The sequence below is a fragment of the Scyliorhinus canicula genome, chromosome 5, assembly GCF_902713615.1.
Source record: "Scyliorhinus canicula chromosome 5, sScyCan1.1, whole genome shotgun sequence".
NCBI classification, from domain to species: Eukaryota; Metazoa; Chordata; class Chondrichthyes; order Carcharhiniformes; family Scyliorhinidae; genus Scyliorhinus; species Scyliorhinus canicula.
The window spans coordinates 45,470,627-45,483,821 of record NC_052150.1 but is presented as its reverse complement, the minus strand read 5'-3'; the positions used below and the strand labels follow the sequence as shown (position 1 = coordinate 45,483,821).

The following is a 13,195-nucleotide window of genomic DNA, read 5'->3' as shown; positions in this document are numbered from 1 at the left end:
TACAATTCGGTTATATCGCGACCAAAGTCTCCATAATAGTCCCAGAGACCATAGGCTGCTTTCCCCATTTTGAGGGGGAGAGCTGACTGGTGGTGATTTAACCTGAGGATCGCACACCTCGGGTGAAGGACAAGGTTGAAAAGACGGGGCCTTCATCAATAACCTTATCTGATATGGGAATTGAACCCACGCTGTTGGCCTCGCTCTGTATCGCAAACAAGCTGTCTAGCCAACTGAGCTAAACCGGCCCACTCAACAGCCAAGAAGCACAAAGAGAATCTTTTTTTAAAAAATCAGTCGGTGGCTTAGCCTGTCACTACACCACAATGAGTGACACTTGCGCATCTTCCTATAGAATCATAGAATTTCATAGGAAATCATATCATTTGAGTGGTAGTTTTCATATGTAGGAATGTGTTGTATGGATGACACTCTTTTTCGACAGTATTTGGACAACACAATTCATCAAAGCCATTTATTTAAAAAAAAATAAAAAAATTGCAGGTGGCATAACCATCAAGTAAGCACACGTTGGCTTAACTAGTTTCTGAACACGGGCTGTAGCACTAGAGATGCTGGGCTGCCTTCTCCGTCCCGCCGCGCCAGATTTCTGGTTAAGCATGCCGGCGGGATGCTCCGTTTCGCCGGCTGGTGAATGGGGTTTCCCATTGTGGGGCAGCCCCACACCGTCGGAAATTCCTCGGGCTGCTGGCAAAACGGAGCATCCCGACGGAGGGGAATCCATCCCACTGTCTCTCATAGTGTGGCTATAAATTCAACAGTGTTATAAAATTGACTGTCCTATAATATGAAGTTTTCTGACATGTTACATTTGTTTTCACAACCAGCTGCTTGTTCAGTGAACAGAAACCCTTCCTGTTGACCTGCACTATTGCCCATGCAAAGGTATGCATGTGCAGTCATTAGTGCACTACACCTCCGAGGAGCTTGCAATTCTGATGCCGCCTTATCATGCTGCTTTATTGCCTCCAAAGGGGAGAGGATGAAGTAATTGACTCTGATAAAGAGCATATCTGTCACAGGTGTGAGACAGGCATGTGGAGCTGATTGTCTAATGTTGCAAATGCCAACTGCTGTGATGTGGCTTCATACTTGCCGTCAAATTCATGGTCATTGTCTGCAGGGTGAAGGATGAGTAGTTTATTGTAGAGCTGATCAGTGGCATAATGGAGATGTTGAAAATGGCATTTTTTATTTAGATCATAGAATTTGCAGTGCAGAAAGAGGCCATTCGGCCCATCGAGTCTACATCGGCCCTTGGATGGCGCACCCTACTTAAGCCCACGCCTCCACGCTATCCAAACAACCCCACCTAACCTTTTGGACACTAAGGGGCAATTTAGCATGGCCAAACTACCTAACCTGCACGTTTTTGGACTGTGGGAGGAAACCGGAGCACTCGGAGGAAATGCATGCAGACGCGGGGGAGAAAGTGCAAACTGCGCACACACCCGAGGTTGGAATTGAACCTGGGACCCTGGAGCTGTGAGGCAGCAGTGCTAAACACTGTGCCACCGTGTTGCCCTAAGTCCTGAAAAAATGGTGCAGGACCTTCATTTGACAATGTTAAATAAGCACCTGATGATTTTGGACAGGCATGCTGGGTACCAACGGGTCTGGCTCAAAACAGGACTGGGCGCATCCTTGGTGCAGAACACTGGGGCGAGATGGTGATTTAATTTTCTGGGTTCTAGTTTGTATTTTAATGATTTTAAAGTAGAAGTGTGCCCATTGAAAACCACATGCTACTGTGAGTTGAAGCCTGTTTCTGATTCCTATTTATCCTGAAGTATAAGAAAAATGTAATACTGGAAACCTTTTAACCTTCAGCAGTCTCACCTGACTTGCAGTGTACAAATGCTCACTCCCTTAATACTTGATCAAACATTATTGGAGATAGGAACAGAAAATGCTGGAAATACTCAGCAGGTCAAGCAGAACCTCCTGAGAGAAATGGAAGCTCCTGAGAGTGTTTCCGGCATTTTATGTTGTTTATTTTGGATTTCCAGCATCTGCAGTATTTAGCTTTTGTATTACTGGAGATATTATGACTCACTGGTGCCATAGCATTTTGCAAAGTTGTGTAATGTATCAGACCCACCCTGCATTTCTGTTCCCATGCTCTTCTGTCAGCTAGGAAACAGACCGAAACAAATATGGGATGAATCCCTTAAAACGGTGGAAAACGTAATGACTCAGATGTTATTGATTTTTAATTGTTAAAGGGTCACTGTGCTGTATGTAGATGAACTCCCAAGATGCACAGAGCTTCGGAATATGGGTTAGCTTGGAAACAGATTGTTGAGGAGGACGTTTAAAATGAAAGGCCAATTTATGTTGGGTAGCAGTGAGGCAGCAGCCAATAAAAAATAGCTGCATTTGCTGCAAATGTTTTACTTCTCTGAAATCAGCAACTTTCTTTTATCTTCAATATTTATTGATAATCATACTCGGATTTTCAACCAGTCTGGAACATCAGACAACAACAGTGCATTTACTTTAGGATCATGGAATGGTATAGCACAGCTAAAGGCCATTTAGCCCATCGAGTCTCCACTGGCTCTTTCCAAGAGCAGTCCAATTAGTCCCATTGCCTTCTACTTTCACCCATTTCTGTCATTATTTCTCCTTCAGGTGTTAAAAGCCCCTTGATTGACAGGTCCAGGCAGCTGCTGCCCCCGTGCTGCTCCGTTTTCTCGGAAGCACTTGAGAACAAAGAGGGATCCTCTTCAACTACAGCACTTAGAAAGAACAGCTGCTCAAAATTTGACGTACCTGAGAGTTAATGGACCCCTGTAGAACAATATAAATAAATCCTGCCTTTGACAGTTCCAGGCAGGTTCAATCAAGAGGTTAAAATAAAAATAAATTACTGCGGATGCTGGGATTCGAAACAAAAACAGAAAATGCTGGACAATCTCAGCAAGTCCAACAGCATCTGTGGAGAGAGAAGGGAGCTAACATTTGGATGACTCTTTGTTTCAAAGCTAGAGAGGAACTGCAAATGGGGTCAGATTTATACTGTAGTGGGGAGCAGGAGGTGGTTTCTGTAACATGCCTAATTGAAATGTTCCAGTGAAGCTCAGCGCAAATTGGAGGAACAGCACCTCAATTTCCGATTTCAGCATGTTACAGCCTTCCGGACTTAACATTTGGGATCAACAATTCAGACTGTGAACTCTCTCCTCCACCTTCACCCCATTTTTATTTCTATCAATTTTCTTTGATTTCTTCCATTGATCTGTTTATCCCACCCCACTTGGGCCAATTGTTCCTAGTTACCCTTGAACACACTTACTTTTCTCTGCCATTCACACATTCTAATCTCTTTATGTGCCACTCTCAGCACCCTTCTTAGCCTTAATCACCCTATTTATATTTATTTTGTCTTTTTGTTCGCGGCACCTTTAGCAATTGCCACCTATTGCTGGCCCCCTATCCAGCCCCACCCCTCCACACCCCCCCCCCAGTATAAATCTTGACCCCCATTTCCAGTCTCTCTAGCTTTGAGAAAGAGTTACCCAGACTCGACACATTAGCTCCCTTCTCTCTCCACAGATGCTGTCAGACTTGTTGCAATTGTCCAGTATTTTCTGTTTCAATCAAGAGGCTATTAAAAGCTATGCAATTGAATGTGAACAATGCAGTTCAAACCTTTTAGGCCTTTAAGCTTGCAGGGGGGCTTCAATAAGTTAAAGGGCAATGAAATTGACTTCAGAAAAATACCACTTCAAAAGGTTTCCACCACATTAAAGGGAATATTTCAACCTTCACCTCGCGCATCTTTGAACTTAAAATGTTGACATACAGTTTAAAGGAGTCAAGGCTGCAGATGGGAAGACTTCAACTCTCTTAGAATATTTAATATTGACATGCTGACAGTTTCAAGGCTGCAGATGGAAAGCCCAACCCAAGCCCCCCGGACCCCCATCGACATGCTGGAGACAAGTGTAGTAAGGCTGCTCAACCCCTTTTTCCCCACCCTCTTCCAATTGCAAGGTGCCTGGTTGGCACCGTCGAAGGGTGGGGCCTGAGGGGGTGCTGAGGAAACTGGGGAGGACTGAGGGGGCGGAATTGTGAGGAGGTGGTGCTGGGGGACACTTGGTGGGCTGAAGGAGTGGGCTACAACAGGATTCTGAGTTCGGGATGTCCTTTAATAATGGCACTTTAACCTCTGAGGAGTGGGACCTCTGAGATTAGGCTCTGCCCCTTATATTCAGTGACAACCCCAACGTGCCATTGAATGGCAAGGAAACCGCGGTCCTGGTTAATCAAAATTCTTAAGTGTGAATGGCAAGTCCTTTTCATTCCCAGCTCTAGCTGGAAACACTTTTGAGTACTCCCACCAGCAGGAAGTCTTCAAACGGGAGAATCGCAGCCTCTAAATAACTTCCTGGCTTTTGAATGCTATATTTTAGGATAAATATCAGGACTCCATACTTTTTGTTAACTTATCTTGTCACCTTCAAAGATTTGTTCACAAATCACCCCCTGCCTCTCTCTGGTATCCCCATTAAAATCAGCATGTGTTGCCTTTCACCACCTATACTTTTCTGTTTTGCATTTCACCTGCCATGTGTCCACCCATTCCACCAACCAGTATATATCCAACTGAAGGTCGATTACCATCTTCCTCACTGTTTTATCATGGGTGGAATGTTGTGCCGTCCGTCGTGGCGAGCTTGGTGGCAGGGGGACTTCTAGTTGGTTGCGAGGGTAGCAGGTGCCCTGCTCCCTACCCGTCTCTGCTTGATTTGTCTATGGTGGTAAGGCTTGTGGATGGCTTTTCTGCCCTGCTGCCAATTGAGGCCCTTGACTAGGCATTAATTGCAGACTTAAGGTCTCATCCCACCACTGCTGGTATTAATCTCTACAACCTTGAAGGACAAGGTCAGCTGGTCCCTTCCAAGACACAGTATGCTGACTTGGAAACATATTGCAGTTTCTTCACTGTCACTGGGCCAAAAGCCCCATCCCTAACAGCACTGTGGTTAGACCTACACTACATGGTCTGCAACGGAGCAAGAAGGCGGCTCACCACCACCGTCTCCAGGGAAATTGGTGATGGGCAATAAAACTGCTGGCCCAGGTAACAACACCCATATCCGGTGAAAGAATATGCAGGAAGTGCGACAAGTAAGCTCTGGCAGGTTAGGAATGTAATATGTTGGAGGAGAGTTGGAATATGTTGGAAAAAATGCTAAAAGGGGAAGGTGTGTGGTAGGCGGGTTGAAGATTGAGGAGAATTTAAATGCAAAAAGAGTTAGTAGGACAGTGCGAAATGGAGTGATAATGTGACAAGTAAAGACAGATGTGTCCAGAGGAGGGTAGAGTCTGAAATCAAGAAATGATGTGCTGTTCCCTGAGCTTGCACTGAACCCTGCAGCAGGACGAAGACGAGGGGCGGGATTCTCCTGTATTCTCCGGAGCTGTTTTTCGGGCGGGGGTGGGACTCGTGCCTCACCGGTCGGGGGTTGTTGGCAGTGCCCCCCCCCCCCCCCCCCCCGGCGGCAATTCTCCCAGCCCCGATGGGCCAGGAGGCCGTCCGTTTTTGATCAGTCCTGCTGGCGTGGATTACGCATGGTCCCACACGGGGGGGCGCGGGGGGATGTGACCCCAGAGGCGGCCCCCACAGTGGCCTGGCCTACGATCGGGGCTCACTGATCTGCAGGCAGGCCTGTTCCATGCGGGCACTTATCCTTTCGCGCCGGCCCCTGTAGGGCTCCGCTATGGCCATCGTGGAGTAGAGCACCCCCCCCCGCGCATGCACCAAAATACGACGGCCGGTCTGCCTGTGCGTGGAATCACGCCGGCGGTTCCGCGCATGCACGAGATCGCGACTGCCGTTGCGCGCATGTGAAAACTCGCGCAGCCCCTTCGGTGCCAGCTGGAGCAGCGCCAACGACTCTGGCGTCCACCTAGCCCCTGAGACAGGTGAGAATTCCTCACCTTGGGGGCCAGTTGGTGCCGGTTTTCCTGCCGGTGTGGGGACTTAGTCCCCGGATTGGAGAATCCCACCAAGATGTCCGTGTGAGAGCAAGATGGAGAATTAAAATGAAGGACCACCAGAAGCTCCGAGTTAATGTTCACATTCTCAATGGAGGTGCTTTGCAAAGCAGTTATCCCCAATCCCTCCCCAGTGCAGAGGAGAACGCACTGTGAGCAGCGAATACAGTACGCAGGAGGTTTTTGTTGAGGTAACAGAGGGTTGACGAGGGTAAGTTAGTTGATGTGGTGTTCATAGATTTCTGAAAGGCCTACTATAAAGTGCCACATTAACAGGGTCGGGACAGAGTAGATGGAGTGCAACTGTTCCCTTTGACAGAAGGATTGAGAAACACAGGACACCGATTTAAGGCGATTGACAAAAGAAGCCACAGTGACCTGAGGAACCATCTTTCTTACGCAGCACGTGGTTAGAATCTGGAATGGACTGTGCGCAAGTGTCGTGGAGACAGATTTAATTGAGTCCTCCAAAACACAATTGGATCATTCTGAAGAAAGCTTGCATGGCTGTGGGGGCGGTGTAGGTGCTGGGGCGGAATGTCGGTGGTCTGGAACTAGGTAAGTTGCTCCTGCAGAGTAATGACATCAACATGATGGACTAAATGGCCTCTGTATTGTCACAAGTCTGTGGTCAGAATTTTCCAGCCCCTTCCTGCTGGTGGGATCTTGGCATTCCCACAGGTGTGAACGGAGATTACAATGGCTCGCTGGCCTTGCTGCGGGTGAACTGTGAGGCTGGGGGTGGCAAAATTCTGACCTATGATTAAACTATATCTCCAGTTCCCTTCTGAAAGTTTATTTTGATTCTGCTTCCCACCAACCTTTCAGGCAGTGCGTTTAGATCATAATATTTTAAAAAAGGTTTCCTCGTCCTTTTCCCCCTAAGGTTCTTTTCTAATTATCTTAAATCTATGTCCTCTGGTTACCAACTCTCCTGCCAATTAAGACCATTTTTCCCTGCCCACTTCATCTAAAGCTTTCCTGGTTATTACACTCCATTGTAGCCAATGCAGGTTTTTGATGTGGTACCGAGGGCATCCTTCAGTGCTCCACTCAGCAAGCTGACATAAGCTAGCGCTTTGTTAGCTTAATGAATGGACTGAATATCCCAAAAGTATTTCACATGGAGGAAGTGGACACTGAACAGAAATTGGAAGGACTTGATTTGATTTATTATTGTCACATGTATTAGTATACAGTGAAAAGTATTGTTTCTTGCATGCTATACAGACAACGCATATCGTCCCTAGGGAAGGAAGGCGAGACTGCAGAATGTAAAAGTTAGAATGAAGTTTTAAAGCTTAGAATGTGAGGATATGCTGGGCACAGCTTGCAAGAAGTCGCTCCGGCGCCATCTCTGAATTTTCTTTTGTGACGGTAGGTATGGTTGCAAAGGCACGTTTTGAGGAGGTGATGGAAAGTGACGAGTTTCGAGTGGGAAGGTGCGTCGGGAGAAGATGAGTTGGGATGTAGGGTTGAAGGAAGTTTACAAGGTTTTTTTGGAACAAGGCCTTGGAAGACCTGCTTTTTAAAATCCATTCGTGGGGTTTGAATGTCACTGGCAAGCCAGAATTATTGCCCATCCAAACTGCCCTTGAAGGTAGCGATGAGCAAGGTTTTTAATTGAGGGCCAGACAGCCAGCAGTTGTCTGTAAATACAGTGATGGTGGATCACTGGAGGAGTTGAAATTTGTGTAGGATGGGTTTGGGAGACTGGAAAGGTATACATTGGCGATGTAGAGGGTGATGGTAACAAAGGTGGACGCGAGCGCTTTTGGGAGTGGTAGGGATGAAGTAGTCTGAGCAACAGGGAACAGAGTTTTCTTGGTGTTCGTTCTTCACCTATGAATTTAGGCAGTGAATGTGGAAGTGGGTGACACACACAGACATGTACACACTGGGAGTCACTGAGTACAAGTAGGAATCTGAAAAGTTTGTTTTGTCTCCTCCCTCCTAGGTAATGCTACAATTAAGACGTTTACAGAAATCCTTGTAACTGTGGATGCAGTACCATGGTAACTTGGCAGCCACTTGTGTGATGATGATTTATTGGTTCATAACCAACCCATTCATATGTGATGTCTCACATTGATGGTGCATCTATCTCAGAAGAAAAATCCACCGTTTGGAGCCACTGGCATAATAATATATTTGTTATTAAAAGTAAATCCCTTTTAACGAGCTTACAGCCTTCTTGTGCAGTCACTAATGCAAGAATCAGCTTTTACAAGTGAAGCACCACTTTTATAGATATAAATGCGATGTCTAGAATGCTTTCTACAACTTCCGGGTGTTCCAAAGCAGTTCACGGTCAATGAAGCACTGTTTGATGTGTCGTGCCTAGGAGAGGAGGCAGCTACTTTTGGGAAATGGGGCTGCTGATTTTCACACCAGGAGATCCCATGATCAGAGTTATATTAAAATGTTTTACCCCCCCATGACCTGGATTTTTGGTGATTGAGGGCTGCGACCATGGGTTACCACTCCACAAGCTCCATCCAGTTCTCCAATACCTTGTGGCGGTGCCAGCTCTTCATGTTGGACACTGGAAAGTGAAGCCAGGCTCCTTGCCTTCCTTACTTTCTATCCACAGATCCACACTTTTTGGCTGGGAGAAAGGAATCTCAATTCTCTGGGGGAACTTTAGTTTCCTGCTCTTAGCCCAAGGATACTGAGGCCAATGTTACCGCCACACCTACTTGACTGAGGTCAGCAAACTGTAGAAGCCAACAATTAAACTCGGGCTTTCTTGTTTTGCATGACTTAGCACACCAGCTGTTGTGTTCTGGCGATTTCCTATAGCTGTTTCCATATTCGCAAAAAATTGGCAGTAGTTTTTATTTGATGATGTGAATTTGTTGTCTTATTAGTTTTTTCCCCCCTTTGTTTAAAAATGCTAGGCAGTGGGATTTGTAGTTAATCAGCCACGTGTCTTCAAGTCCGTTCCCAACATTAAGTAACTCCTCCGCCTGTCTGTCTTTAGTTAATTGCTGGTCTAGAATACCACTCTAGGGAGGGTATAAACATGCTGAACTCTTATCTGATGGTGGCAAAAAACAAACTCCGGCACATATTTCAGATACTCGATCCTTGCAACGATGCTAAGCATTTTATTTAAAGGAATATGCAAGTCTGCTGACAACTTTAAAAAAAAAAAATCTTTGTCAGGATGTGGTTGTCACTGGCAAATCCAGCATTTATTGTCCATCCCTGACTTCCCCCCCAAAGGTGACAATGAGCCACCTTTTTGAGCTGCTGTAGTCAGAATGGCGAAAGTTAGAGAGTTCCACAATTTTGAATGACAACTTAACTCCCAAGTCAGTTACAGTACAACAGAGAGAAACTGATCTTTCCCTGGATCTGCTCCCTTGTCTTCCTGGGTGGTGAAGGTCACCAGTTTATATCTGGGAGCATTCATTTAATGGAAGTGAACACAACGTGTGCAGGTTTTTAAAACAAAAGCCTTATTATTAAATTGATTTACTCATTTATTTTAATTGGGATGTAATATAGTAATTTTTAACTGACATGATTTTCTCTATTAATGGAGGATGATTCAGAGCATGCATTGTGCAATTTTTCCTTTGTGGGAGGAGGTGGGATTACCGGAGGGAATACAGATACAAGCCAAAAGGCAGATCTTCCCATTAATGGAAGTGTGCTCATCATGGGTTTGTGCCAAACTGTCTCCGTTCCAGCAGCCACAGTTCTATCTGTCGAGCAGTAGGGAGATTACAAAGCTGTAGCATGTGACATTGTCATCCGTGAGATTAGTTTAATAAACTAATTTAATGGGTGTAAAATAAAAATATTTATGTATTCTGCACAGTTACGATACCCTTCTGAATGCTCAAAGCTAAGTCACAATTGTGGCCCATAGAGTTGTTTATAGTGATGTTGAAGTTTCTAGCTGGCCTTAACTTTGCCAGTGCAAATGCAAATAAAATACAACAAAATAGCTGCACTGTTAGCTCAGCTAGGTAATTCAGTGAGGAGCCAGGTCGCGACACCGGTGTGATCCCTGGGTTTTGCCGAGCTGACTGGTCTCAGTCAGTGTGATGATAGGGATATTAGTCTGGATTTGGAATACATTGTTAGCACATGAGGGCTGTTGTTCACCATCTCCCCTCTCTGCACACATCAAACAATCCATTGTGGCTCACTTTTATGGTTCACACACAAATATTTGGTAAGTGGATGAGGTATAACTGAGGAACCAGCACCAATGCAACTGTACCTCAGCAACAGTGCAGATGAGAAATGCAGATCATAAAGAAAGTCCTTCTACTGACCATTTAACAATGTGCTGATCTGATCCCCTTCTCGGAGGCTCAGTGGTATCTCCCTACTGCTGCTACTCGGAGGCGCCAAAAACAGCTTCACGAGCAGGTAGTGGTCCTACTTGCTGCTAGTAGAAAGAAGAGCGTTTATGGCATATTTGGAGTTGCATGTGTGTCTAATTATAATTTTTGTTTACAAAAAACACATTTCAGGTCTTGTTTAACTTGTTTTATTTTATATTTGTTTCAGATTGCATGTTTGGTTCCAGCTGATGTGCTTCAGCTGTACCAGCAACTGAAATTTGAACGAGGTGTGCAACCTTTTGATATGCAATAGCACAATGTTGGGTTTCTGCACTGGGGATATTATTGCTTCTGACTCTCGACTATTGCAAAGCAACGCTTGCCTAATCAGTGCGTCAGCTGGGGATGTCAATGGGCTTTTTTTTAAACCTTGTTACAGATACAAACCTTTCACATCCTTAATATCCTCGATAACTAGTTGAGATGGCTTGTTTTGTGCTTTGCCTGTCTCGCACTCAAATTTTGCTTTTACTTTTCTCCAATTCTTGAGCCAGATGACTTGTTTGTGCTTTGCCTGAGTCGCACTCAAATTTTGCTTTTTACTTTTCTCCAATTCTTGAGCCATTTTCCTGCATTTAGCTTCTCGAGTACACTGTACGCTGTTCAATGTGATATGTCAGACAAGTGGTCCTTCTTCAGACCCAGATGCAAGGTAAAATGTGGGCCTGCTACTTTTGCATTTCAATGGGGTGAGACTGGCCAAAAATAAAAACCATGAAATTCTTGGAAAGCTTCAACTTTGATTTCAAAAAGAAAGGAAGCCTAGAATGACAAAATACTGTACCAAGGTTGCCAATCCAGCTCACTTCTTCCACAGTCTTATGTACGGCTGCTCCTATCAACTAGCCCAATTACTTAATCTCCTTCTACAGTCCATGTGTAAATGGTCCTATAGTGGAGTCTATCCTGACTACTTAATCTTTTCCAGTCTATTAACAACCAGCCATCACAGGCTCTGTGCCAACTATTAAATCCGCTGACTGAAAGTTCTGCACAATTGATCCCTGGCCACAAAAAGATAATCAAATGAAACTGCAACATATCCATCCATTCATCCCTCACATTCTCACCATTCAACAATGGTTGTTTGCATTCAATATAACCTATCCCAACAAGCTATTATCGAGATGAGTGCTGGCACTCCCAGGAAGCCCAACTCGGGAAATTTCAGGCTTACAGCTTGTGATTTTTAATCAACTAAAGTTGCGATTAATGGATGCAAAATGTCATAGGCTATGCTCTGTTACTTTTTATGGAAGAATTCTGGGTAGAATTCTCTAATAACTGAGCTATGTTACCATGCCCGCGAGAAAACCGGCGCGAATCACAGTGATTCTCCATTTTGAAAGTGGCAAGCAGGGCCCGGAGTAGTCCTCTCAGCTCCAGCTGCCGATATGGGGCACTGCACTTCCGGCCGCGGGTCTGCGCATGCATGTGCCGGCTGCCTGCTGCGGCGGCTCCGCGCAACACGGCGGACCCACACCGCGGGCTGGCCCTGTAAATATAGCCCCCCACCCCCCCAGATCATACGCCCCTCCCAATCGGTGGCCCCCGATCGCGAGCCTGGCCGTCCTGAAGGACCCCCCCCCCCCCCACCAGGGCGGCTGCAGACTGGGTCCGCAGCCGCGACTCCGAGCTCCCACTGGGTGGAACCATGAGTGACCCACGCCAGCAGGAACTAGGCCAGTTGTCGGCGTAGAATCGCAGTGGGGGCCTCTTTCAGTGGCTCCCAACTGCGCGCGTGACTGGTGGCGATTCTCCGGTCCGTGGAGAATCGTGGGAAGGCGCCGGACTCAATCATGGGTCTGATGCCGCATTCTCCGCCCCAGCGACGAGTGTGATTTCGGCGCAGAGGCTCGAAGATTCCCGCCCTCTGCACCTTGGAATCATCCCTCATGTTCCTTTGAGCCTTTAACCATTACTGTTTATACAACTTCCTCTGACCTTCAATCCCATTCTTGATCAGCTGGAGTTAAGCCACAAGCTGACTCTGACCATACAATCATAAGATAAAGAAGCGGAAGTAAGCCATTCAGCCCATTGAGTTTGCTCCACCATTCAATGAGATCATGATTGACAGAGCAAGGGCAGCACGGTGGCGCAGTAGGTTAGCCCTGCAGCCTCTTGGCGCCAAGGTCCCACGTGTGGGTTTCGCCCCCACAATCCAAAAGATGTGCAGGCTGGGTGGATTGGCTACGATAAAATTGCCCCTTAATTGGAAAAATGTAATTGGGTACTCCAAATCAAAAAAAATAAAAAATGATTTGGCAGAACAGACTTGTTGGGCCAAATGACCTGCCTCTGCTCCTATGTCTTATGGTCTTCTGGTCAGAGTCCGCCTGTAGTTAAGCTGCCATTACTCTGCGGGGGGCCAAAAATGTTCTGGAAGTGTCTTCTCGCTTCTGGCAATTCCGACCTGTCTGTGGTTAAATGAGGTAAACAGGGCGGCATGGTGGCACAGTGGCTAGCCTTATGATGCCAGGGACCTGAGTGCAATTCCTGCCTGGGGTGACCAATGTCTGTCTGTGTGGAGACATTCTCCCCCGTGCCTGAGTGAGTTTCGTCCGGGTGCTCCGGTTTCTTCCCACAGTTCAAAGATGTGCAGGTTAGGTGGATTGCCCTGCTAACCTGCCCCTTAGTGGCCAAGAGGTTAGGTGGGGTTACAGGGATAGGACAGGGAGTGGGCCTCGGTAGGGTGCTGTTTCAGAGGGTCGGTGCAGACCCAATGGGCCGAATGGCCCCCTTTTCCACTCTGGGGACTCTTTTATGAATAATTGTATTACAGAAATTAGGGCGAGTAAAAC

The 13,195-nt window shown here is 46.3% G+C and overlaps 1 protein-coding gene across 2 annotated transcripts in view; it reads left to right on the top strand.

Moving 5' to 3' along the window:
- LOC119965943 (E3 ubiquitin-protein ligase RNF144B-like) overlaps window positions 1-13,195 on the top strand; it is an 81,369-nt gene that overhangs the window by 53,552 nt on the left and 14,622 nt on the right. For both annotated transcript variants that reach the window (XM_038796973.1, XM_038796975.1), the window contains one exon: window positions 10,558-10,618. In XM_038796973.1, the coding sequence (XP_038652901.1) occupies window positions 10,558-10,618 (61 nt within the window). The remainder of the gene's footprint in view (window positions 1-10,557; window positions 10,619-13,195) is intronic.